Here is a 26,110-nt window from a genome sequence, read left to right on the forward strand (position 1 = left end):
AAAACTTTTGTTATTATGTGTATTTGTTTACTTTCTATCTTTTTAATTAAAAAGCCGTTTTCAGATCATGTATGGAATTATATATTTCCCCATATCTTTAAAAGTTTTTATAAACAAAGTTTTAATAGTACCGTAATGATCTATTCTTGATTAGCTATAATTTATTTAAAGGTTCTCACTATTACTATTTAGGTTATCTGTGGGTTTTCTTGTTGTATTATACATAATGCTGCAATGAAATCCTTATATATAAATTTTTGTTTGTGTTTCTAATTATTTCCAAAGGATGTATGTCTTACATGCAGTTTTGTCCAAATTGAACTCTTGATTTCTCCCCTTCTGCCGCCTACCCTCCTGATCTGTTCGTCTCCTAATGTTGCCCATCTTAGAAAGTTGACTCTTTAGTCCCTTGTTGCTCATGGCAGACACCTGAGAGTCATGCTTGATACCCTTTTCCTGCTCTGTCTTCCCACCGCACATATGCTCTTCGACACCAACCTCTAAGCTAGCATTTCGAATCTGCGCCCTTACTGCTGTTTCTACTGCCACTGTCCTATTCAAGATGCCCTCGTTTATCACTCCGAGTATTGCACCGTTCTCCTAAGGGGCCACCTTACATCTGCTTTTATGTTCTTCTTAACTGTTTATGGAGGCCAGAGTGGTCTTTTAAAAATGCAAAATAAAATGCCGACTTCTTTAAACCCCTTCGTTGAAGATGATACTAACGATGAACCCTAACACACCCACAGGGTCTCTGCCTGTCCCTACAACCTTGTCACTGAATTACTTCTGTCCCTTCCTATTGTGCAGTCATACTGGCTTTTTTTTTCCCCCAGTTTCTAGAATGTCCTAAATTATTTTGTCTTCAGGGCATTCTTAAAAGTTGTGTCCTTTGATTGGAATACATTTTCTTTCTTTGCCTGAGTAATTTCTCAGTTTGAATGTCACCTTCTCAGAGAGTTTTGCCCTGACCCCTGTAATCTAAATTAGAACACTTTTCCTTCATGGAATATATATGTAGCAATTTGCATTTATACATTTATTTATTTATTTTAAAATTTAATGTCTCTTCTTTAGACTTTAAGCTCTATGAGGCAAGGGAACTGTGTTGGTTTTGTTCATTTTTATATTTCCAGTATATAGCATAATTCCTGCCTTGTAGTAAGTGCTCAGTAAGCATGCATTGAATGGGTAGAGGAATGAATGATAAATTCTTAGAATGTGAATTATAATATCAAGGGCTATAAATGTTTTTAAGAGTCTTTTTACATATTGTCAAGTTATAGTCCACAAAGGTTTATACAATTTATGAGTGGGCAATTTCACAGCCCCTGGATATTATTTAAGGAGCCCTGACCAAGGTAACCAAAAGGTCGGCAGTTTGAATCTGCCAGGCGCTCCTTGGAAACTCTATGGAGCAGTTTTACTCTGTCCTGTAGGGTTGGTATGAGTCAGAATCGACTCGACGGCAGTGGGTTTGGTTTGGTTTTTTGGGTGGCACAGTGGTTAAGTGCTCGGCTGGTAACCAAAAGTTCGGTGATTCAAACCCCACCAGCTGCTCCACGGGAGAAAGATGTGGCAATCTGCTTTGGTAAAGATTCCCACAGCCTTGGAAACCCTATGGGGTGGGTCTCTGTCCTGTGGGATCACTGTAGGTCAGAACTGACTCGATGGCAGTGGGTTTTGGATATTACTTAGGAGGTCCCTAGGTGGTGCAAACAGTTTGCACCTGTCCACTAACCTAAAAGTTGATAGTTCCATGGAAGAAGGGCCTGATGATCTGCTTTGGTTAAGATGACAACCAAGAAAACCCTATGGAGCATTTCTACTCTGTAACACATGAGGTCATCATGAGTTGGAATTAACTTGAAGACAGTAGGTTTTATTTATTTATTTATTTTAAGGTATAAATCCTTGCTGTTTTGATAGGCGAAATCATTGTCTTTGATTCCTAATGGAGTTAAACGTTTTTTCACTGGCCTTAAGAACCATTTGTATTTCTTCTTGTATAAAATATAACACAGGTTTCCAGACAGATGTGCCATTGCTTACAACAGAATGTGTAGTTTATTACTTTCATTTGGTACTTTATGGTGTAAAAGTAGTGCACCTCATATGTCTCTCACAGCATCTCTCTGTACTGGCGGTCCAGGTATTATAAAGAAGAAATGTGAGGTTCAGAGAGAAGAAGTAAGTGTCAAAGCTAGGACTACAACCTAGGTAGTGTGGCTTATAGTTCCTTTGTATAGAGATTATGAATATTTACTTCTAGACTTTTCAAAGTTAGAAGCAAAGCTCTGGAAATTCTGTTTTCCTTGATATTGGTAAAAGCTTTATAGATCTTTTAAAAATTCCAGTTGTCGCTTCTACAGCACACGAGTATAACCATTTTTCATTTTCATGGTTCTTTGGATATATTGAAGTGTCTGATGCTGAGAGCATCTGTGAGTTGGAATGGACTTGACGGCAACAGGTTTGGTTTTTTTTTTTTTTTTTTTGCTTTATGGTTATATTGTCTTGCTTCATGATTTAATCAAAGCAGGAGATGCTGTCAGTATCAGACATTTCATCGTTTATATATATATGTATACATCTATTCCTCACTTACTGATGATCTCATTACCTGACATTTCCCATTTACGACAATAGTAAAAAATCTACTATCTGACTATTTTGCGCATTAATGAGGCAGCGGGTGTGGCAGCAATGGCTGCTGAGCATTTCCTCCCTTGAGGAGGGTCTCTGGGTGGCCTCCTGGAAGCCAGGCCTCCCTGCCCTTTACCCTCTGTTCCCTCGTGCCGTCAGCGGCACCCTTGTCCAGCTGCCACAGGGCTCCTCCATGGCCACAGCCTCTGGGCAGATGTGCAGCCAGCACCAAGCCAGCCGGTGCCTCTTCTGAGTTCCTAGCTCATATGCAGCCTGAGGCCCTACAGCTAAAAATTACTGTGGGGTGGAGCAAGGGAAGAAAGAAAGAAGTACTGGAGAGGGTGTTTGGAAGAAATGTATGCGAGTTTAATGACATCCCAAAGTGAGTCAAACTGGGCCTGAAGCCTCCGCCTCAGTGGGGCTGGGTGTGCAGCCAGGCTGCGAGCACCCTTGTAGGAAGCCCTGAGCCTTGGTGACTCGCCAGACCCAGAGGCAGAGCAGGCTCCTGGATTACGAACTCATGGCTTTCAGGGATGGGACTGGAGCCCTGGAGGTGGCTCCTTGAGGGAAGCACAGGAGGAAGGTGAAGTGGTTATACCTTGAGCCCCCCCAAGTCACCCAGCTGGCTTTATCCAGCTTTGTCTCCTCCAGTCCTCCTCCTTCTCCACAGAGCAGTAACCCATAACTGGATTCATCACAGTGATGAGCACACCAGTAAATCTTGGCTGTTATTATTTCTATGATCATATTTTCTAAATAAAGAAAATCAGACAAATGGGTGGTCTGAAAACAGAAGGAAAATATCCTCCATTTTCACATAAGGCCAATTTTTGCGTAATGACCTGGTCTTTGGAACCATGTCAGTAACTGAGGAGTGGGTGTATATGTTTTAATATTAGGATTTTCACTAGTCAAGAAGTAGCTCTTTTTTTGTTTTATGTTACAACTTCACTAGATAGTCATAGACTTTTTTTTAATCTTTATTTTATCATTAGGTGATCATTTTTAATTTTTTTTTTTTTGTACTTTAGATGAAGGTTTACAGAGCAGACTAGTTTCTCATTAAACAGTTAATACACATATTGTTTTGTGACATTGGTTGCCAACCTCACAACATGTCAGCACTCTCCCTTCTCAACCTTGGGTTCCCCATTACCAGCTTTCCTGTCCCCTCCTGCCTTCTCGTCCATGCCCTTGGGCTGGTGTGCCTGTTTAGTCTCATTTTGTTTTATGGGCCTATGTAATCTTTGGCTGAAGGGTGAACCTCAGAATTGACTTCAGTACTGAGTTAAAGGGTGTCCGGAGACCATATTCTTGGGGTGGTGTTCATAGTCTTCATGGTAAGACCTAAGTGTTTTTTGGCTTTCACAATGCAATGAAGAAGGATTTTATTGAACTATATATTTTAAAGTGTTGTCCAGCTAGGAACCAAAGATTTTACTAATGTCTCAATGTAGAAAAAAAAAAATTAACTATTAAGACTAAATGATGTTCTTTAGGCAGCAAGGTTAAAGAGAAGAGAAAAATGTAATTGTTCCAAGTAGGAAGGTGATTAAAAGGAGGATTTTATTTGAAGTAAAGTACCAGTGAAGTATTGCAAGGGACAAAGAGTGCAGAGAGAAGATTCTCAAGTCAGGGCTAAAACTAATTTATGAATCTGGACACTTCCCATTTTTTTATTGATGGTGAATAATTTACAGATGCTGTGCTTAAAGTATGCCTGAGGTCGTCTGCTGAATTTGTAATCTTGCTCTCTCTTCTACTTATTTAAGCCCAGGCAGCCTTTACGTAGTTTATCCCGTGCCTGAGAAAGCTTTCCAGATAGCTATGCCAAGCACTTGACTTCCTTTTTTCCAGAACTTCCTCAAATCTTCTATTGTCTAAAACCGCTGAGAAAAATTAGTATTATCGTAAGATTTAGTTATTGGTTGATGCCCATGATGTATTTTAAATCTTTACTTTTTCTAGTTGGCTTGGACACCTTTTCTGGCTGCATTCAGTGTGGGTCTACAAGATTGTGATGATACTGAAGTAGCTTCTCTTTGCCTGGAAGGTATAAGATGTGCAATCAGAATTGCATGCATTTTCAGCATTCAGGTAACAGAATTTCACCTTTGTAGCCAGTCTGAAAAGTGTAAATTATTTATGGGTTATTACTGTAATTTAGGTTATAATAATTTTTGTTTTATCTGACTTATTAAAAATTAATTTTCAATTTATGGTGGAATTTAAATGAATCTTAATGTTTAAGTTTCTGATAAACCATGATGGAAGGAGTAGCTGTGTATTGATCTATCTAAAATTCACCGTAATAACTTTGCAGTTCTGTTTTCTATAGCGTATTAGTGGTTTAAGATGTTTCCAAGACATTGAATTCCTGTATGATAATTTGAATATCTTATTTCATGTTCGAACTTACCGAATCATATTACATATACTTATATCACCTTATAAATCTTACCTAAACATAAGAATAAGTTATCTTTAAAAGAACCAAGTATCTACTATGTAGTTTTTCATGGAGACTATCCCTTCTGGTAATTTATATGCTTTGTCTAATAATCAGTTTTGGTCATAGCTTTTATTTCTTTGTTTACAAACCCGATTCACGTTTAATTATAAACGGTAAGGTTTAGAAGCCACAGTCTCGCTGTAGAGAACATAACAAATTTGCAAATCTGGTTTCTGCTGGTCCACACAGTACTTGAAACTTAAGTGTTCAATGAATGTTTTTTTTAAGTACATGAATTCATTTAATATCACTAAAATCTTTTCTTGATTTGGCACCGACATCTTTCTAGGATTTTAGAGTTTTTTGCGTTTCCTGCATCATTCATCAACTTAAAATTTAAAAACTGCAGTTATTTGTGATACTGTATGTAATTCATGAAATGTCAGTTAAAATTTTACTAAACACATAAGCAGAGCTTGTCAATAGGGAATTAAAGATTACTGTATTTACAACCATAAAAGTACACTTTTCTCCTTTTTATAGCTGGAAAGAGATGCATATGTCCAGGCGCTAGCAAGATTTACCTTACTTACAGTGAGTTCTGGTATTACTGAAATGAAGCAGAAGAACATTGACACTATAAAAACACTCATCACAGTGGCTCATACAGATGGAAATTATTTAGGAAATTCATGGCATGAGGTATAAGTACTTTCTTTATTTTTAGCTTTGTAATTTGGTTTATAAAATGAGCTAATACTAAATATTTTATTAGTAACATGCTTAAGTGGGGAGGAAATGAATTTACTTTTTGCATTTATAATTTGCATTTAGAATAAGTGCCTTTAGCTTTTTATATTGACATAATTTGGTGTACCATTAAATCCTTGCTGCATACATTTACGTATTTTTCATAAGGTTTAAACTCAGAAGAAAACATTCTTTGATGGTTATGAGGATGGGGAGGGAGGGAGAGGGGTATTGACTCACTTGATAGTAGATAAGAATGATCTTAGGTAAAAGGAAGGGCAAGACACAATACAGGGGAAGTCAGCACAACTGGACTAAACCACAAGCTAAGAAGTTTGCTGAACAAAATCAAACACTTTGAGGGACAGAGTAGCAGGGGCAGGGGTCTGGAAACCATGGTTTCAGGGGACATCTAGGTCAATTGGTTTAACAAAGTTTGTTAAGAAAATGTTCTGCACCCCATTTTGGTGAGTTGCGTGTGGGGTTTTAAAAGCTAGTGAGCAGCCATCTAAGATGCATCAATTAGTCCCAACCCACGTGGAGCAAAGGAGAATGAAGAACACCAAAGACACAAGGAAAACATAAACAGAAAGGGCCACATAAGCCAGAGACTCCATCAGCCTGAGACCAGAAGAACTAGATGGTGCCCGGCTACCACCAGTGACCGCCCTGACAGGAAATACAACAGAGAGTCCCAGACAGAGCAGGAGAAAAGTGGGGTGGAGAACTCAAATTCTAGTAAAAAGACTAGACTTGATGGTCTGACTGAGACTGGAAGGACCCTGGAAGACATGGCCCCCAGACTGTCTGTTAGCCCCAAATTAAAACCATTCCCGAAGCCAGCTCTTCCAGACAACGATTAGACTGGACTAGAGACATAAAATGATAACTGGTAAAGAGTGTGCTTCTTAGCTCAAGTAGATTCGTGAGACTACATGGGCAGCTCCTGTCCGTAGGTGAGATGAGAAGGCAGAAAGGGACAGAAGCTGGATGAATGGACACAGGAAATCTGAGGTGGAAAGAAAGAGTGTGGTGTCACATTATAGGGAGAGCAGCTAGGTCACATAACAATGTGTGTATAAATTTTTGTATGAGAAACTAATGCACTGTAAATTTTCACTTAAATCACAATTAAAAAAAAATCAAAAATATTTTTCATGACATTTTTTACATGGATTTTTTTTTTTTTTTTTTAATTTCCTTTTTGCAATTAAGATTCTGAAGTGCATCAGTCAGTTGGAGCTGGCACAACTGATAGGAACTGGAGTGAAACCCCGGTATATTTCTGGAACAGTGCGAGGCAGAGAAGGATCTCTTCCTGGAACAAAAGATCAGGCTCCTGATGAATTTGTGGGTCTCGGGCTAGGTGAGAATTTTAAAAATTATTTTTAGGAAGTATCAAAAATTGTTTTTAACTTGCTCATTGTAAAAATTATAGCAGTGCATTATAAGGATGTGATAGAATGGCCTTTGGCTAACTTCCTAAGTAAAAAGCACAGTAATTAAGTAGGGAACTGAGTATTTCTTGCCTAGTCTTGTGTATGCAACATTAAATGACAGTCTTAACCTTCTAGTTGGTGGGTAGGTGGGAGAAGAGTGCAGCTTAAAATCACTTACTTTTAAGATTAAGCAGGTGTGAAGGCTGGTATAAGATAATAGAGAGTTGGGGCAACTGAAGAACGCATTCACCTTCAGAACGTCTAAAGGCACTCTGCAGGCTCAGCAAAACACTTCTGCCAGCATGGACTCTCTCCCTGGTTTCTGTCGTGTGCCTCAGTATGGCGAGGTGCTTCCAGGCTTACTCAATAGAACAGTGGTCAATATTAGCAAAAATGACTGTAGAAGAATCAAAGATAATACATTTTTAGTTATAAAAGGAAGGAGTCTGGCCAGGGAAGCATAAAGTTTAGACTATTTTTTATCTTAATAAAGTACTTCAGGGCTTGAATTAAGGAGTCCTGGTTGCACAGTGGTTAAATCTCAGCTCCTAACCATAAGGTCGGTGGTTCAAACCCACCAACCACTCCACAGGAGAACTATGTGGCAGTCTGCTTTCACAGGGATTTCAGCCTTGGGAACCCTATGGGGCAGTTCTACTCTGTCCGATAGGGTCACTATGAGTTGGAAACGACTCAACAGCGAGTTAAAGGATTTGAATTCTTTTATATCTCTTCCTTGTTATGTGCAAGTTACTTTAACTCTCTGAGCTCTTTTGCAAACTAAAGGTAATACTACTCAGAAGGTTGTTAGGATTAACTCAGAATGTGTATAAATGGATTTAGCACAATGGCTGGAATATTAGACATTTCTGGATTATTTTATGTCCAACCTCCCACCCCATCTCCAACCAAGGAATCTAGAGACATGACTTAAGGAGGGCAGGAAGGAACACACCTAACATCCAGGAATATATACTTTAAAGTTAAGGCTTTGTATTGTAACTTCACATTTCTGGACATTTTCTGTCTTTGTATCTTTCAGTGATTTTTCTGTTGCTAGCAATAAAAATTTTTAGACAATCCAAAAAAATATCAAGCCTGAAAAAAGATCCACAGGGAAAGAAGTAAAGACCAGGACCGTGTTAGGGCTTGTAGCAGCCAGCAGTGCGTTTAAACCATGGATGCTGTGGTACTGTGAGGTCTGGAGTTCTGCCAGTGCAGGCGTAGGCCTGATAGCCTGGTGACCCAGCAGCAGGATTTAGAACTGCTTGACCACCTGCAGGGTGACTTCTGTAACTCGGAAGTCTAACTTCTGCTGCAGGAGGTAGCAGGAGGCACAGTGAAAGATATTTACAGGCAAGTGAAATGAATGTGCATTGATTGATTCAATAGCTTTGAAAGGCTTAGGGAAGTGTGAGAAGGTCAAAATAATGAAAAAGGTGCAGATTGCTTCTGGGGCTGAATATTAGCAAGTAGAACTATACAAGTACATTACACTAAAAATACAAATCAGTGGAATAGTTAACATTCTGAAAATTTTAGTCTAATAAGAAATAATGATACTTAAAATGTTTACTAGTATACTTGAATACAAATTAAAATTAATTTAATAACTGTGCCATTGTGCTACTTAGGTTGCAAAGATATGGGATGACCTGCCTCTTCTTTCAGGAAAAGGGAATTCACATAAAGATACACACATTTTGGACCTGGAAATGAAAGATAGTTCAGACATCCAAGCCACTCCAGGGACCAGTCACTCTCTTTCATGCTTTATTTAGGCTTTCTCTTATGTCATCTACTTCTCTTTTTGGGTCTGCTCCATTCTCAACTCAATATGGATTGCTTAGGTCTCATTTTCAAGTGCATAGCCTAGACGGAGCTGGTCTTATTGAGTTGGCCTCTGTTGAGCAGAGTCCTTACTTCAGGCCATCTCGTTGGTCACCAGCCAGCCCACGTCATAGATGCCCACCCCTGGTCCACCTGCGCTCATCTGCTCAGACAATAGCTGCTTTCCTGAGCCAGACACTGTAGGGAGAGTTTAAGCTAGAAGAGGATAAGGTACAGGTGGATAATCAAGCCAGTTTATTCTATGTATTTTTTTTCTTTTTTAATTTTTTTAAACTAACGTCCTCCTTAATTACGAGTATCAGTGGACCAAATATTTTGTGAAATCAAGTTAACAGCATTGATATATTTATCTGGCTTTCTGGATATGTTAAAAACCTGTACTCGTACTTTTTAGAAAAAGGAAATTTTGAATTATTAAGAATGCAGTGTATATAAATATTAGATTTGAATTGTGTCCATACTGGTTTGGTCATATAAATGAGTAATTATAACATATATTCTTTGTTCTCTGTGTATATTGGTTAACCATAAATATTTGTGCTTCAGAGCAGACTGTTAGTAAACTATTAGCAGATTTTTACAGCCACAGATCTTTGAAAGAATTCACGTATTTGTGAAATAGGTTCTTTGGATTTCTGAACATTGTATCTATTCTTTGATTCCATTAAGTATTTATTATTAATGATTACAGATTATTATATTTAAGTATAAAATGTATAGAAAGCTCTGTAAAAAGGACATTTAGTTGATACATAAAAGAAGTTATGTGGTGATTGGCGCTATTTTTTCTCATTGATTTCTCTTCATTAAATTCCTGTGACATGCTGCACATTTGAAATTTCTTGGCACTATTTGCCCTACCACCCAGTTTTCTGTCACAGATTTCAGGCGTTCATCATTTCTCACTTGTGTTAGAAGTAGACTCTTAATTTGTATCTCTGACTGTAATATCTCTTCTTCTTTGAATACGTTCTCCAGACTCCCAAACTTTATTTTTCTGAAGATAAATTGGATCATGTCAATCTTCTAAAAGTTCTTATGGTTTTCTGTTTTCCAAAGCAGTATATTTAACATGGCATTCAAGGCTCTTCACATTCTGTTTCTAGTCTGCCTTTCCAGCTTCATCTCCTACTACCGTTCTCTCCCTTTTTCACTGTCGCTCACCAAATCCTCCATCGTGGACACACCGAAGTATGTTAAAGCATGCTTTGCACTTGCATGCTTCCATTATCATATATGCCGCCCCCTCTGCCTGAAAAGCTTTTCCTTATGCTTCCCTTTTCACATGCTCATCTTTCTAGGTCCAACTTGAATAAATATTTCATCCTATGTGATGCCCTCCCATGAGGCAACACCTCCTTGTCTCCTCCCCCATCAGAATTAGTTCTATATAGCAAACCAGTATTTTAGTAATTAGTTTCTTTCAACCCTGAAGTAATCATTACATTGTATTACAGTTAGTTGTGAACACGTCTGTCATCCTTTTCACATTGTTCAGTTCCTGGGATAGAATTAGAGTCCAACTGGTTTAAATGACATTATCTGGCTTTTATGGAGTGTCTGGTCAATCAGTCAACAAGTATTTGGTGAACACCTGCTTTGCACTCAATATTGAGTAAGATGGGGAAGTACAAAAAATGTATACGACATGATTCATAACCTTAGTAGCTTTTTATCTGGTTGAGAAGGCAACATCGACATACACAAAACAATGTATATGGAACTGTAAGGAAGAAATTCTGATTTGAGTAGTACTTAGTTCAGAAGAAGGTGATAACAAGGGAGAGAGCTCAAACTGGGTCTTGGTAGATAATCTCGTTGGTCAGGTACATACTGGCTAGAATGTTGAAGGGAAGTACTTTAATTGCTAGGCTAGAAAGCTTGTGCTTTATCCTGTAGGTAGCAGTAGCAAAATGAAGATGATGATTTAGGAAAATTAATCTGACAGGAGGTGGGAAAAATTAGCAGCAGAGAAATTCGATGGAAACTCTTTCAGTAATCCAGACATGAAATTAGGAGGGCGTAAAAAAAAAAAAAAAAAATTTTTTTTTTTTTTTTTTTTTAGCTAAGTAGGTGGTGAAATGAATGGATTATACAAAAAGTAGGTCAAAAGAAAATCCCTCAGGTTTAGGGACTAATTGAATGTTGAGGGTGGAGAAGGGGAAAGAAATCAGAGATAATTCCAAGTTTCAAAGTTTAAAAATTAGGGAAATTGTTGTACTACTCTCTAAAAAATGTGGAGCCAGTTTTAGGGAAAAGATAGTGATTCCTTTGAATTAGAGGATGTTAGAGCATACAGGTAGACATTGCCAATAAGCAGTTGTAAAGGGACGGAGGTTAAATGACTGGGGAGTCTAGCTGTATGCGATTGGGAATCATCCTCAGAAGGATAGTTGGAACTGGGGTCACTGCTGTGTTTCTTAAGCATTATGCCTGATATCATTAATATTGTGATCTGAATTCTCAGTTCTCTGGATTTCTGTCGTCTTTGCAAACACAATTTGTGTCTTTGTAACCGTATCTTTATATACTACTTAGTGTAGCTCATTAAACATATTTGGCCTTGGTAAATGTCCCTGATGCCAAAAGAATTGCTTACTCAAAGGCTTGTTTCTTTTAATATGAAAATAATTGACTTCAGAAATGTGTTGTAGGACTGTTAAGTATATTCTTCCACTGAATTATTTTCGAACTGAAAGGACTCTCTTTTATGTGTGGTAGTTGGAGGAAATGTGGACTGGAAGCAGATAGCGAGCATTCAGGAATCCATTGGAGAAACCAGTTCTCAGAGTGTTGTCGTTGCTGTTGACAGGTAAGGTACACCTCTTATTCCCTTTTCAGGTGCGTACTATTTCAATTCTGTAGCACTTAGACGTATTTTGCCATTAGTAAAAAGAAAAAAAAACTGCCAAAATAATTTATCTTAAGTAATATAAGACTATATTGTGATATGCTGTGATTTAGATGATGAAGTACTTGTAATTTTTCTTTTTAAATAATAGAATATAGGAAGGAGATAAACAGTGCAAAATTTTAAGTTACAAATAAGTACTAGCGGGCATTAGGGAGATGGCTACCTTGAAGAAAAAAACACAAATATTTTCTTCAAAGAAAGCATATTCCCCTTATTATCCCTATTTTAAAATGCAATGTAATTTGTCTTTCTGGGTCCTTGATGTGGAACTGCATTATTGGTGAAATGAAAGGGTTTTTCTGGCAAGTCTCATTATAAGCTTCTTTGGAAAGGACTTTTGAATTTATGTATTACTAGGTGTTTCTAAGTTTTAGTTTGTTTTCTAAAAGAACACCCACCCACACTATGGTTTATTTTACTCTGGAACATGTAATTTATTTCAGATGTAAAATGCCCAGCATGTAGAACAACATCTAGTGTTCTTTTGAAGATGAGTGTTTTCCAGATAAATGCCTACATAACTGAAACTTAAGCATTTTCCAACACTGACGTTTAGTTGTTTTTTTTTTTAACCACCGGTGATGGAAGCTGTACAACATAAGTTCTCTTATGTTTTCTTGATGGCCTGGAGATTCATGCCGATTCATTATTTTGCTTTGGATGACACTTGTTGCTCTAAGTACAAACAGAACTAGAGTGTTCAGTGGCTACGGACCCTGGACATACTCCCTAAAACTTTTTCCTTTAAAGTTCTTAATGTCATTTGCTCCCCCTTTTGGGAGTGGGGTGAGTTGGGAGGGCCATTTGCCATTGCCTTGCACAGGTTGAAGAAAGGTTGTGTACCATTTTATACCTATGGTGTAATGTGAGAACTCCCCTTGCTGGGCACTTTTCAAAGTGCCTTACGTGCATTACTTCATTTAATCCTTTTCGTAGCCTCAAGAGAGGTGGACTGTTGCCCTCAGTTTACAGATAAGGAAACTGAGACAGAGCGGGGTTGAGAAACTTGATCATTTACACAGCCAGGCTCTCCTGGCCTTCATTATTGCCGTAACCATTTTCTCTCATTCATAAAGAATTTGAGGGGCGGAGCCAGGATGTACACTCAGGCGGCAGGTCTGCAGCCTCCTGCCCGTGTGCACCCTGTGTGCACAAGTCCAGAGCATGTGATCTACCCTTCTGCTTTCTGATAAATGATTTTCTTCCCTTGCAGAAAATCATCTTCACTGTCATTATGAGAATCTTTTCAGGCCAGGTTCAACATTTTAGATACTGTTGCTATTTCCATAATTTACTTTATCGTGACCACATCCAGTTCTAATTTATCCTCTATCCACTGCTTATTACAGGGGGCATGTCACTCATTTGAACAAATTATATGCCACTCTGTTTTAAGAATTTATGCACTTTCAGAGGCATCTAAGCCCAAATTCTATTAGTAGTCCATTGTCTTAAGCTCATCGTCATCGTGCACTTGTACAGACATAAATCCTTTGTCCAATTTTATTCAAAGCCTCAATATTTAAATTTTAGCATATAGTGAAGACATTAAAAAGTATATCTTTTATTTGTTGATTTATTGTAACATCATATTCTTGTGTGATGTATTTAATTTCCTCTGAAATTCTGTTTTCGTATGCTACATTCCAACTCTCTGGTACATAAGCTAATTCAGTGGTGACATTGGTAATCAAAACAGCCGTGAGAATATTGTCAGGTATCAGCCTGGAGAGTTCTATAATTGTCCAGCAAAAAAAGACATTTCCTTGTCTTTTGTGGTCTGTTGTTCAGACTAATCTGTTACTATTAGTATGGGAACTAAACAGAAACAATTATTTTTAATTCCTTAGCATCTGTTTCTTTATCAACAACAACAAAAAATTATGTGATTACAAGCCTTAAGATAATAAAATTTTCTAGTTACCTTTCTTTTTGTATTAGGAATCTTGTCCCATTAGAATTTAGGAGAATATTGGGCACCTGAATCTGGAGTACCTAATCCTGTGCATTTGCTAGGGCAGAATTTGCTGGGCATCACTGAACTAGACCAATTTCAAAAGTATTATGAAACTATGCAGGGAGTAGACTATGTCCAGGAATGATTCGTCTCTAAACTTTAAAAAGCAGTTCTTCAGAATCACAGCTTTTATTACTGTGTGTTAAACACACTTGTTCCTAGCTGCCGTTGACGCGGTCCCCGCCCACGGCGACTGTGCACAGTGGGAGTGGATTGTCGTGCTCCGCAGGGTTTTCATCGGCTGACTCTTCAGAAGTCGATCGCCAGGCCTTTCTTCCTATTTAAATACACCAGTTATTAATACTATTTCCTTTGAATTTCTATTCATACTGACCCATCTTACTCCTTGGAACACTCTGTACCTATCAGAAAATACATGTAGCTCATCCAACTGGATTTTCTCTAACCTGTCTTTCAGTTAGCATAGGTCTAAGAAAAATAGGTTACTTTGATATTTTCTCTCTGAAAAACCTTTAACAGGTATAGTAATTTAGGCTGCTTGTGTGTTGCATACAGTTTAAAAGTTTATTTGATCCAGAATCTTAGTTTGCCAGCTTTTTTGTGTGTGCATTAGTATAATGTGGATGAAGCAGAGATCTAGCTCCTCCCTCCCCCCACACCCCCCACTTTTTAGGGCATCTTTTAATATTAGCACACAAGATTTTCATGCTTCTGTCCTTTGCTTTTCATACAGGGAATACAGAATCCATTTCACAGACTGGTTTTGTGAAACGTAGCTCTGTTCCCTTAGTGTATTAAGGCGTAACTTTCAGTGCCTCCACAGACTGCTGTGCTCTGCCACTTGGCTTGTCTTTAGGGGAGCATTACTAGAAATAGAGTGGCCCTGAGAGGCTGCCAGAGTGAGTAGGAATTTGAATGCCCTTAGCCAGGATACGTGCTCCCCTTACCCTCCACCATACCCCGAGTGTTGAGAGCCTGTCTGATTGCTCATGGTAGCTCTTTGTTCATGTCGCCTTGTGCTCCATCGTTTCACCACCTTCAGCGTCCTTCCCCTATGGTTGCATATAATCTCCATCTCTGCTTCTGTTATTTACCCCTTTAGTCTTTACCATTTATTTCCTTCTTAATGTCATAAACTCCTTTCTTGATTATTTAGTTACTTTTCCAATTTTTTTTTTCCTATAATACTTACTTTTGACTCTAGCTGTGGTGTGTTTTCTTTATAGCCATTGCCTTCCATGAGAATTATCTCTAGTTCAATAAATCAGCTAAGCACATTTGAAATATATATTCTAGCAATTTTCCTTTTTGTTCATGTAAGAGTTTTTTAGGTTTTGTATGTTTTTAGTTCCTGGTTTCAGTCTAGCCATTGGATAAATGGGAGATTATTATTTTTGCTTTTTTTCCTCCCAGTTTGTGATTTTAGCCAGATTTTTTATTGTACTGGAAAGAGCAATATAGGGAATCTTAAGACATTTCTTTAGCAGGAACTTAGATTCTGGGTTATCATGTTGTCAGTTTTTAAGTTTTTCTGTCTTAATTTTGTTACTCATTGCCAGGACACGTAGACGTTCAAAGGCACTGAGGTTAAAAAAATCATGGTATATTCAGAAACATTCAGATAGTAGTAAACACATTAAACCTGTTGCTGTTGAGTTGAGTCCAACCCATAGTGACATTATGGGTCAGAGTAGAACTTCCCTATAGGGTAGTCGAAATCAACTTGACAGCCATGGGTTTGGTTTTGGTTTTATAGGGTTTCCAAGGAGCAGCTGGTAGATTTGAACTGCCAGCCTTTGGTTAGCAGCTGAACTCTTAACCACTGCACCATCAGGGTAGGGGGAAGAGCCCTGGGGGCGAAATGGTTAAGTGCTTGCCTGCTACCCGAAAGGTCAGCAGTTCAAACCCACCAGCCACTCAGTGGGAAAAAAGACCTGGCAGTCTGCTCCTGTAAAGATTTCAGCCTAGAAAACCCAATGGGGCAGTTCTGCTGTGTCATATAAGGGTCACTATGAGTTGGCGTTGACTCAGTGCCAAAAACAACAGTTGGAAAGGAAACTAGAGTATATTTAAGTTTTTTAATATGTGTTTGCTCAGGTGGGTGTGAGGTAGTGTAATGTGGTTGTTTAGAGGAGGGACTCTGGAGTCAGACTGTCCTGGTTTGAATTTTGGCTCTGGTGCTTTATTTGTTCTGTGACTTTGAAGAAATTATTAAATGTTTTTATACCTCAATTTCTTTGTTTTAAAATTGATGATAAATGGTACATACCTCACAGGGTATTTATGAATATTAAATGAGTGAATATATATAAAGCACTTAGGACAGTACCAGCCTTGAGATTGGTAGCTATTGGTAGTTTTACTGTTATTTCAAAGTTTAATATTGGAATTGCTCCTGCAACTTTTTATCATGCAAATCCTGCTGTGTACATTTTAAACTGAGGAATGTCACTCCATCCTGAGAGTTACATCAGACCCTGGGTTCCAAACCCAGAAGGTGGGTAGAAACGCAGCTTTTAAAAAAAGTGTACTAATAAGTTTATGTTGAAGTCTTCCATGAAAAATATGAAACATACAAAAAGAGCTCAGTGTAGAAGGCTCAGCAGAGCTACACTGTGTGGCTTAAATCCAGGCATTTGAATGTTCTAAGTGGCCTAGCCACTTCTTGGTTAAACTGGGTGAAGTTGTTTGCAAGGTTACATTAAACTGTAAGTTGCCGTCAATGAATTTTCTAATGAAGCTTACGTTACTTGTAAAAATGAACTTGTTTTTGTAAAAATGAACTTGTTTAATGCTGATAGGAAAAAATGCAAAATGTTTTCTCTTGTATTGTGCCAGTTATTGGTTATCAAGTTAATGTTTTTCTTAGAGTCTCATGAGATACACATGAGGTGTTTATAAATCTGCTAGTAAAATTGCAGAAATATCATCTCACTCTAATAATATTATTGAATGCTCAGTGATATGCATGGGCTGGTGGTGAAAGAACCATTTAAACTTCAGTTGTTCCTAAACTATATGGTAAAAAAAACACTCATTTGATTACCTGGGTTTGTTTTCTTTCTTTCTTTAAAATAGATTTTTAAAAATAGCTAGTAACTCAGGCCGCTTTTGAATTGACATATTATGTATTTTTGAATTGTGGTCTTTTTTTCCCCTAGAATATTTACAGGGTCTACGAGGCTAGATGGAAATGCTATTGGTAAGTATGTACATTTACTCCCTTTACGCACTGGCTTTTGTGCTACCAAAAAAAAAAACTTTAAAGTTAAGCTAATGTAGATTTTTATAGTTTTTTTTTTTTTTTTAAACAGACCAGTATAATTTATTTTAACAAAATGATTTTGAATGTGATTGACAGTTCTGGAATTTATAGATTTTTAATGTAAATCTCTTTGTTTTATAGTGGATTTTGTCCGTTGGCTCTGTGCTGTGTCTATGGATGAGTTACTTTCCACTACACATCCAAGAATGTTTAGTCTGCAAAAAATAGTAGAAATATCTTATTACAATATGGGAAGAATAAGGTTGCAGTGGTCTCGAATTTGGGAAGTTATTGGAGATCATTTTAATAAGGTATTTCAATAATTACAGTATTTGTTGCATTTGTAATAGTTTGTTTGAAACTTCTATATCGGTATCTAATTAAGGCTTTTTTCCCCCTTCTGAGCACCTGTTTATTGTTTTTTTGTAATTAAATTTAGAAAATCCTTTGAATCCTCTTTTCTTTTAGAAATGATTGCTATAGGTTTTAAGAATTTAGTAAAATTTGACTAAGGCAAAATAGCCACAGAGAGACAGGACAGCTGGACAAATGGAACTGGGTGGGGAAGGGTAATGGGGAGAGCGCTGACACACGGCAGGGACTGCAGCCAGCGTCACGAACCAATCCGTGTATAAATTTTTTGAGTGGGAAACTAGTATGCTCTATAAACTTTGACCTAAAGCATAATAAAAAAAATTTTTTAATTTAGTTAAATTATCTGTTTTTCTTGTTGAGAGATATTGTTAACATACTCCTAGTACCCTTATAGAGAGCCTTAGGATTTATCTATCCATTGTATTTTCTGATTTATACTTTTTCTAAAACAAAAATAAAAAATGGTGGGTTCACAGCTAATGTTAGCATCCTATATTTTTGTTGCCATTACAGGTTGGCTGTAACCCCAATGAAGATGTAGCTATTTTTGCAGTAGACTCCTTGAGGCAATTGTCTATGAAATTCTTAGAAAAGGGGGAGCTTGCTAATTTCAGATTCCAGAAGGATTTCTTAAGACCTTTTGAACACATAATGAAACGGAACAGGTATTATATTTATTGAATTGCTTAAAATCAGAAAAGTACCTTATTATTTTCCACAGCAGGGGGAAAAACAAAAGAAAAATCTGATGCATTTTATCTGTATGCATATCCAAGCAATTATATTAATATTTTAGGTCTCCCACAATTCGAGACATGGTTGTACGGTGTATAGCACAGATGGTTAATTCTCAAGCTGCTAATATTCGTTCTGGATGGAAGAACATTTTCTCTGTATTTCATCTAGCTGCATCTGATCAAGATGAAAGCATAGTGGAACTTGCATTCCAAACAACAGGGCACATTGTCAGTGAGTATTGCTTTAGCTGTGTTCAAGCCATAAAACGCACACACACAAAATTGAATGTGTTCAGAAAGATGAGCTCAAGTATGATAATATTATGGACCTCTTTTCTTATGGTCTTTAATTTTACCAAGTTTTGTCTGGAGAATCAGAGTGAATAATAATAATGTTATTATAGTTAACATTTATTTATTATATGCCAAGCACTTATGTCTTTTTTTATAAATCTTCTTAACAACTTTATGAGATAAATCCCTGTATTATCTCTTTTTTTACACATAAGGCAACCCCGGCACAGAGAGGTTAAGTAATTTACACAAGGTCACAGAGCTAGTAAGGGAACTTAAGACAAACCCTTTGCGTTTCACTGTATTACACAGCCTCCTTTGACTTTAAAGGGAGTGAACTACCGAGGAGGTAAAAGAAGCCTGTGTACAGAAGATGATAATGATGATCACCGTCACCATCAAGAATAACGACATCATCAGAGCTGTCTCTTACTAAGTGTTTGCACTTCATCTACATTATTTATGTGGTGCTTACAACTATCCTATGGGTACTATTATCCCCATTTTATAGATCAAGAAACTGAGATACAGAGATTAAGTAATTTCACGTATTCATTCAACAAACGTGTAATCAGTGCCTACTGCAGTACTGTAATACTGTGTATTAAGTGCTGGGTTTATGGTGTAAATAAAACAGACATGTTTCTCTATCCTCCCTTCTCAGGGTGATCAAGTAAGTGGTAGACACAATCTTGAGCCCCAGATCTGTTGGCTGTCAGAGTCCTTAACACCTTTAAGAATCAGGCGTTGAACATAGGGGTAGATATGTTTTTGGTACAGTTAAAAATAATTTAAAAATCATAATTATTTTGATATGTTTTCTCTCTTTTAGCCCTTGTGTTTGAAAAACACTTTCCAGCAACCATTGATTCTTTTCAGGATGCAGTGAAATGTTTGTCTGAATTTGCGTGCAACGCAGCTTTCCCAGACACAAGCATGGAAGCAATTCGGCTTATTCGCCATTGTGCAAAATATGTGTCCGATAGACCTCAGGTATAGTGCAGTTTATTAAACTTTTTGATGAGTTATTTGTTTGTGGTCTGAAATTTAGTTTATTTGGAAATTGTGATATGAATCTTTTTTAAGTGAACAGAAAAGAATCTGAGCTTGAATTCTGAGTTACAATAGTTAATAAGAATAGCTAACATTTATTGAAGGTGTCAGGTATTTTTCTGGGTGTTTCAAATGTATTAACTTGTTTAATCTTCTTAATGATTTTCTAGACTAGGTAATGTTACTAGCCCCATATAGTTCCTCAGATGAGGAAACTGAGGCACCAAAAAAAAAAACCAAACCCATTGCCGTCGAGTCAATTTTGACTTATAGCAACCCTATAGGACAGAGGAGAACTGCCCCATATGGTTACCAAGGAGCGCCTGGTGGATTCGAACTGCCGACCTTTTGGTTAGCAGCCGTAGCTCTTAACCACTATGCTACCATCGTTTCCAAACTGAGGCGCAGAACAGCTAAAAACTTGCCCATAGTTGCAGGGCTGTCTGGCAGAGGGGAGCTAGGGTCTGAACCCACCAGGCCTGTGTTTCCAGCCATCACCCGGTACTGCTTTGTGTCTGCTAGCACCCTGCAGCACCAAAGCTGTGGGCGAGTGTGGGCTTCAGCATTGAGGGTGAAAGGTTGAATTAGCAATCCATATCTGAATCTATCTTTGTAACTGTTGTGAGGAGAAATGATACATCATAGATTTGGTAATAGGAGTTTTACTACATACTAACATGGACCTGTATATGGGGTGTTTAGTACTTTTTACAAACATCAACTCATTTGATCTTTACAACTCCCCAGTATGGTTGGTTTGGCTTCGTGGTGTCCTCATCATTTGAAATGACAAAGAGAGCCTGATTTAACCTGGCCAATAATGCAGAAAGACCCATGGGTGGCACAAACGTTTGCATTCGACCACTGACCTAAAGATGGCGGTTCAGACTCACCCAGCGGCTTTGCGGGAGAAAGGCTTGATGAACTACCTCCGTAGAGATTGCACCCAAGAAAACCCTATGGAGCAGTTCTCCATAACCCATGGGGTCTCCATGAGTCAGAGTAGACAGCAGTGGGGTTTGTTTGTTTTTAATAATGCAGAAAGCTGGTGTCAGAGTTGAAGCTGAGAAACAACCAACTTTTGGGTTCTAGTCCAGTGCTCTTAGTAGGCAGTTAGAATCTCTATGTTTTATAAATTATTTATGAAATTGGTCACTTTTCATTTGTAAAGCATGTAAACATTTTTGGAGACATATGTTATAAGCTTAACAGACAGGTTTTAATGTGTTTTGCCTTTAATAATCCTACCTTTCTTCTGAAGGCTTTTAAGGAATACACAAGCGATGATATGAATGTGGCTCCTGAAGACAGGGTGTGGGTGAGAGGATGGTTCCCAATTCTCTTTGAGTTATCCTGTATCATCAATAGATGCAAATTAGATGTAAGAACCAGGTAACAGTCAGTATTTGTAATTAAATTTTGAAGGATTTCTTTTGACTTTAATCAAGTTAACTTTTCTTATGTGAACACAGGTTCTACAGTTAAATCGTGCATGTTATCATATATGTGTGAGCAATTTAATATTTTAACATGTGTTAAATAGAGCAACAATAAAAATGGAAATACATTACTTTTCCTTAAAATTTCATTATAGCATACTTTGAGTATTAGCTTCAAAGTTAATTTGTTTATTTCCAATCAGAAATTGAAGTTAGTGGCAAAATTAATTTTATTTCTAGATGAATGATAGAATTTTAAATTGTACAACCTTGGTGGAGTTTAAGTCTGGACAGTAAAATAATCTTGAATAGCTATAGCTTTATTCCAAAAGAATTGAACTCTTTAAAAAATATGTTTTCAATTATGAGAGCTATATATAGTCAATTTGTAAAGGAACTGTTACGGATATTATGTAACCATACAAATGCTCAGTGTACATTTTTAGGTCACAGTTTGTATCAGTCCCTTAGTACAGTTTTTCTCACCCTGTATTTTTGACTGCCAAATTGAAATGGCCAACTTCTCTATCCTGATACCTGTCAGCAAGCGTTGGAGCCCATCGTGAGTTCAGTTTTATATTAGTTTTGTTTGTTTTGTTGGCAGGAGAGGATGTTCCAAAGCTGCATTAAACAAAATCCTTCCTTTAAGGATCCTACCTTGGTTTTGGAAAGAAACATTAGTTATTTGGAGATTTACCTATATTGGATTTTTTTTAAATCGTAAAAGTAATACAGACTTGTAACAGATCAAATGATAATTAAAGAATTAATCTCTCTTCATGGCAGAACCACACCTATCCCCAGCCAAGGTTAAGCTTGATTTATATCCTGAGAAACTTCTCGTTTTTATAGCACTATTTGTTATAACAGAAACTTTTATAAAATAGATAAATAATCCAAAATAGGACTCAGGCCTAGGGAATTTGTCACAGAATTTAATACCATAAGAACATTATAGAGCATTTCGTTTTGCATTTAGGCATGGTGGATTGTTTATCAATAGACCTGTTAGGAACATGATAAAATTCAATTTTCCACAGTCCCTAGTTCATGTAAATCTAAATTCCTTAGAGTTCCAACTTTCAAACGTCCTGCCACCTCAGGTAAGTGACTGACCTGTCATGACTAACATGACTAAGAAGGCACGTAACCGAGCACACACCCCACCTCGCCCTTGTTTATCTGTGGAGATCTATTTGAGGGGACACCTGCCTGTGTTCTTAGCCTGGCCTTGTCCGGAGCCATATGCTACCTTGCTTTCTTTTTACCATATCCCGTGTTCAAATTATGGGTGTGTCTTATTCGTAAAGGGGAAGAAAAATGAGATTAAATTTTGTTTGGTGAGGGTTTTTTATTTCCCCACCTCACCCCAGGATTTGTATGAGTTATTATTTAGATTACATTAAAAAATATAGCACTTTCATTTATATAACACCCTAAATTATGAAGTACTTTCATATACGTGTTCATTTGATTTTCCCAAAATTCTGTAGGGGAGGAAACTGAAGAGTTAGGGTTAAATAATTAACCTAGGATCCCAAATAGTTTTTTTTTTTTTCCTACACACCAGCTACTTAAGAATTGCTTGAAAAACAGACTTCTCCAGCAGTAACCATCCTTGGAGGCCTCTGTAGATCTCAGCATTTGCTTTGGAACCTGGAAAACAGGATTCCCCACATCTCCTTAGCCCCAGCCACGGGAGCAGTTACACAGAGAGTATGGGAGTGGACTCTGAGCTGAGCAGATGGAGGAAGAGTCTTGTTCCATTGTAGGAGGAAAACTCTGGGTCTAGCATCTCACGGCAGATCTGACAGGGTATTCTGCTAAATCTGTGCATAGCAGCAAATGAACTAGACCAGGTACCAGTCCTTATGGAGTCTATCAAAGAAAAATGTGTCCTGGCTTACCGTCAGACTTGGGAATGTAACACAGTTGTAAATTCAAGGATGTCTATAATTTGCTAGAAGGAAGCTAGATAAAAAGATCAAGCTTTATGTCAAGCTAACTTTGACATAAAGGTATTATTTCACGAAAGATAATAATAAGGCATCAGGAAAACAAGTTCAAGTTTAAGGTTTAACACTTATTCAAAAGACAAGGAAGGTAATCCTACAGCAGTTCGTTCATTCAGCACGTGCTCCCTGGGCCCCTCCTCAGCCACCGGCTCTGCCCGGCTGCCTGTGTACAGCAGGGAACAAGACAGCCATACCGCCCTCACCTCGCTCGTTTCCTCCTAAGATTTTAGAGGATCCGTTATAAATCCTTCCGTTTGGCAGTAGCATATGAACGGGGTTCCCTCACCTCGCTCGTTTCCTCCTAAGATTTTAGAGGATCCGTTATAAATCCTTCCGTTTGGCAGTAGCATATGAACGGGGTTCATAGTGTTTGTTAAAAACCTCTCTAGCTTTTTAAAAAAGATCTTAAAATCTGGTTTTGGTTTCCGCGTAGACTGCTTTCGTGCAGGAGAGCAGGGAAATGCTCGTGTTCACGCGGGTGTGCGTGCTCCCAGGGCCAGAGGGCTAAAAAGTTAATATTCACCCAAATGGTGGTTTTTCTTAATCTGCAATTCCATTTACTGTTTTTAAATGTTGGATTGGTGGGGTGAGAGTGAGGGAAAAGTAAAACAAAGAAAAAAAAAAGGCAAAGGGCTTTGGAGTTTTTTCCTAACTGACATGTCCCAAAGAAATCAGTTGTTTGACAGCTTCAGTCACTCACAGCTCAGGGTCGGGGTCAGTCGGAAGCTGGCCTGAAGCCTACTGTTTTAGTAGCTTTGGGAACTACTGACATCTGCCTCAGGAGATGGGGTTTTCATGTGGCACCCTGTTTTATAGTATATCTCTCCTAATTATGTTTTGTTATTTTAGGGGCTTAACAGTAATGTTTGAAATAATGAAAACATATGGCCACACTTACGAAAAGCACTGGTGGCAGGATTTGTTTCGAATCGTTTTCAGAATCTTTGACAACATGAAGTTGCCAGAACAGCAGACAGAGGTAAAAAACAAAAAACTTCATTTAGCATAGTCAAGTTAAAAGGTTTTTGATACTTTTCCTAATGCAATTTAGTATTTCAAATTATAATAGTGTATCTTTATAAACAAAAACCCAAGTTTGGAATAGAACCGAGTTAATAAATTTGCTTTTTGTTTTCCGTGTTTTTGTTAAACTTCTAGTTTCTTTTCTCATTTTAATCCTGTCACAACTGTAAAAAACCAGTAACTTTCAATAGCGTTGCATAGTGACTTCTCATTCTGATTTGAGTAAAGAATACAAAGTAAAATTTAAATTTTATTTATTTCAGTGTATTTTACCACAGACCAGTTGTAGTGTGCATTTCAGGAAGTGTGGGTAGAAAGCTTCAGATTTTTCTATTTTGTCCATATAATTGTATTAAATGCAGACTTCTGCAGTTATCCTGTTTGTATTTGAAAAGGGTAAAGAAATTATTTGTCCTTATTTTGTATGGCTCTTTTGATCTTTGGTGGTGTTTTCAAGTAAGCAGAGTTCAGGAAAGCCAGTTTTATTTTCAACCTCTGCTAACCTTACCAGGATAAACTCCAGCCTTCTCCTTCCTTTTTATTTCTCTTTCATTTCGCTCCTATTCTGGAGGAAGGCCAGCTGTTGTTTTCATGCATAGTATTTGAAAAGTCATAATGTGAATATCAAGGTGATGCAGTGATATTCTTTTTATAACCAAGGCAAATACAGAAAATACCTAAATCATTTTATATGTAGGTGGTTAGGGGTTGTTGGGGATAATGAAGAGAAGTGGAAACCAGATATTCAGTTAAGATGGATATAATGTTGTAGAGAAAGTGAGGAGCTCTATTAAGAGAAACACTGACAGGCATACATTTTAAATATGAAAACATTTTTTTAATTCTAGATGTCGATGAATGGTATGACTTTGATTTAACCCTTCCCTCCCCCCCCCCCCAGAAAGCGGAATGGATGACAACTACCTGCAACCACGCACTTTATGCCATCTGCGATGTGTTCACCCAGTATTTAGAAGTCCTCAGTGACGTGCTTCTGGATGACATTTTTGCGCAGCTCTACTGGTGTGTGCAGCAGGGTAGGTCTCTACCACGTGCGTTAGAAAGTGTCACATGCAACCATGGTGATAGATAAATGAATTGCTCTTTTCTTTTCCAGACAATGAGCAGTTAGCACGATCTGGTACAAACTGCTTAGAGAATGTTGTTATTCTGAATGGTGAAAAATTTACCCTAGAAATCTGGGATAAAACTTGTAACTGCACATTGGATATCTTCAAAACCACAATCCCACATGCGTAAGAAGATTTTATACAACCTTATTTTTATATATGTATATTTTATATGTAAGTTTGATGGCACCTAGTGAGTTCTCATAACAGAAACCCTTTTAAACATGTCCCAATGCTTCATGTATTCAGATTTGTTACAAATCAGACACCTATAAACCATAGCAAGTACATGAATTAATTCTTTGTAAACCAAAATCCCTTATTCTGATCACCCAAATCCAGGTCATTATGAAGTGAGTCCACTGACTTTTATAAGATTTTACTTGTCTGGAGCAAACCAAGCCGTGGTTTTTAATTAAACAAAAAAACCTTTAGTGTATGTTTCAGTAATGTAGATTTAATAATCAAGTTAAAATCTATTTGCAAATATTAGAATTTGTAATTAATTGTCACTTTCCCTAAGGGCTGTTTGGAATTGAATTGCAGCGCAGCGAGGTAGTTGGTATCAGTGGGGAAGCAAACGTAGTCAGCCTGACTGACTGACAGCACCTGGGTTCTTACAGGACAGACTGGAACTTACTTCCCATTTCAGGCCTGGGGGCTCTATGCCTGCACATAGTTTGACCTTAGAGTTACAATTTCTAAATCACGGGTAGATTGTTCATTAAAATGTCTTAAGTAGTCACATG

The 26,110-nt window shown here is 37.6% G+C and overlaps 1 protein-coding gene across 1 annotated transcript in view; it reads left to right on the forward strand.

Annotated features, from left to right (window-relative positions):
- Window positions 1–26,110, forward strand: part of ARFGEF1 (ADP ribosylation factor guanine nucleotide exchange factor 1) — a 170,310-nt gene that overhangs the window by 119,210 nt on the left and 24,990 nt on the right. The window contains exons 20-32 of the mRNA XM_049853515.1: window positions 4,615–4,743; window positions 5,642–5,800; window positions 7,064–7,214; window positions 11,860–11,950; window positions 17,192–17,232; window positions 17,437–17,606; window positions 18,184–18,335; window positions 18,467–18,639; window positions 19,534–19,694; window positions 21,016–21,146; window positions 24,058–24,187; window positions 25,133–25,268; window positions 25,349–25,487. Coding sequence (XP_049709472.1) covers window positions 4,615–4,743; window positions 5,642–5,800; window positions 7,064–7,214; window positions 11,860–11,950; window positions 17,192–17,232; window positions 17,437–17,606; window positions 18,184–18,335; window positions 18,467–18,639; window positions 19,534–19,694; window positions 21,016–21,146; window positions 24,058–24,187; window positions 25,133–25,268; window positions 25,349–25,487 — 1,763 coding nt within the window. The remainder of the gene's footprint in view (window positions 1–4,614; window positions 4,744–5,641; window positions 5,801–7,063; window positions 7,215–11,859; window positions 11,951–17,191; window positions 17,233–17,436; window positions 17,607–18,183; window positions 18,336–18,466; window positions 18,640–19,533; window positions 19,695–21,015; window positions 21,147–24,057; window positions 24,188–25,132; window positions 25,269–25,348; window positions 25,488–26,110) is intronic.

Source organism: Elephas maximus, chromosome 15 (assembly GCF_024166365.1).
Source record: "Elephas maximus indicus isolate mEleMax1 chromosome 15, mEleMax1 primary haplotype, whole genome shotgun sequence".
Taxonomy (NCBI): domain Eukaryota; kingdom Metazoa; phylum Chordata; class Mammalia; order Proboscidea; family Elephantidae; genus Elephas; species Elephas maximus.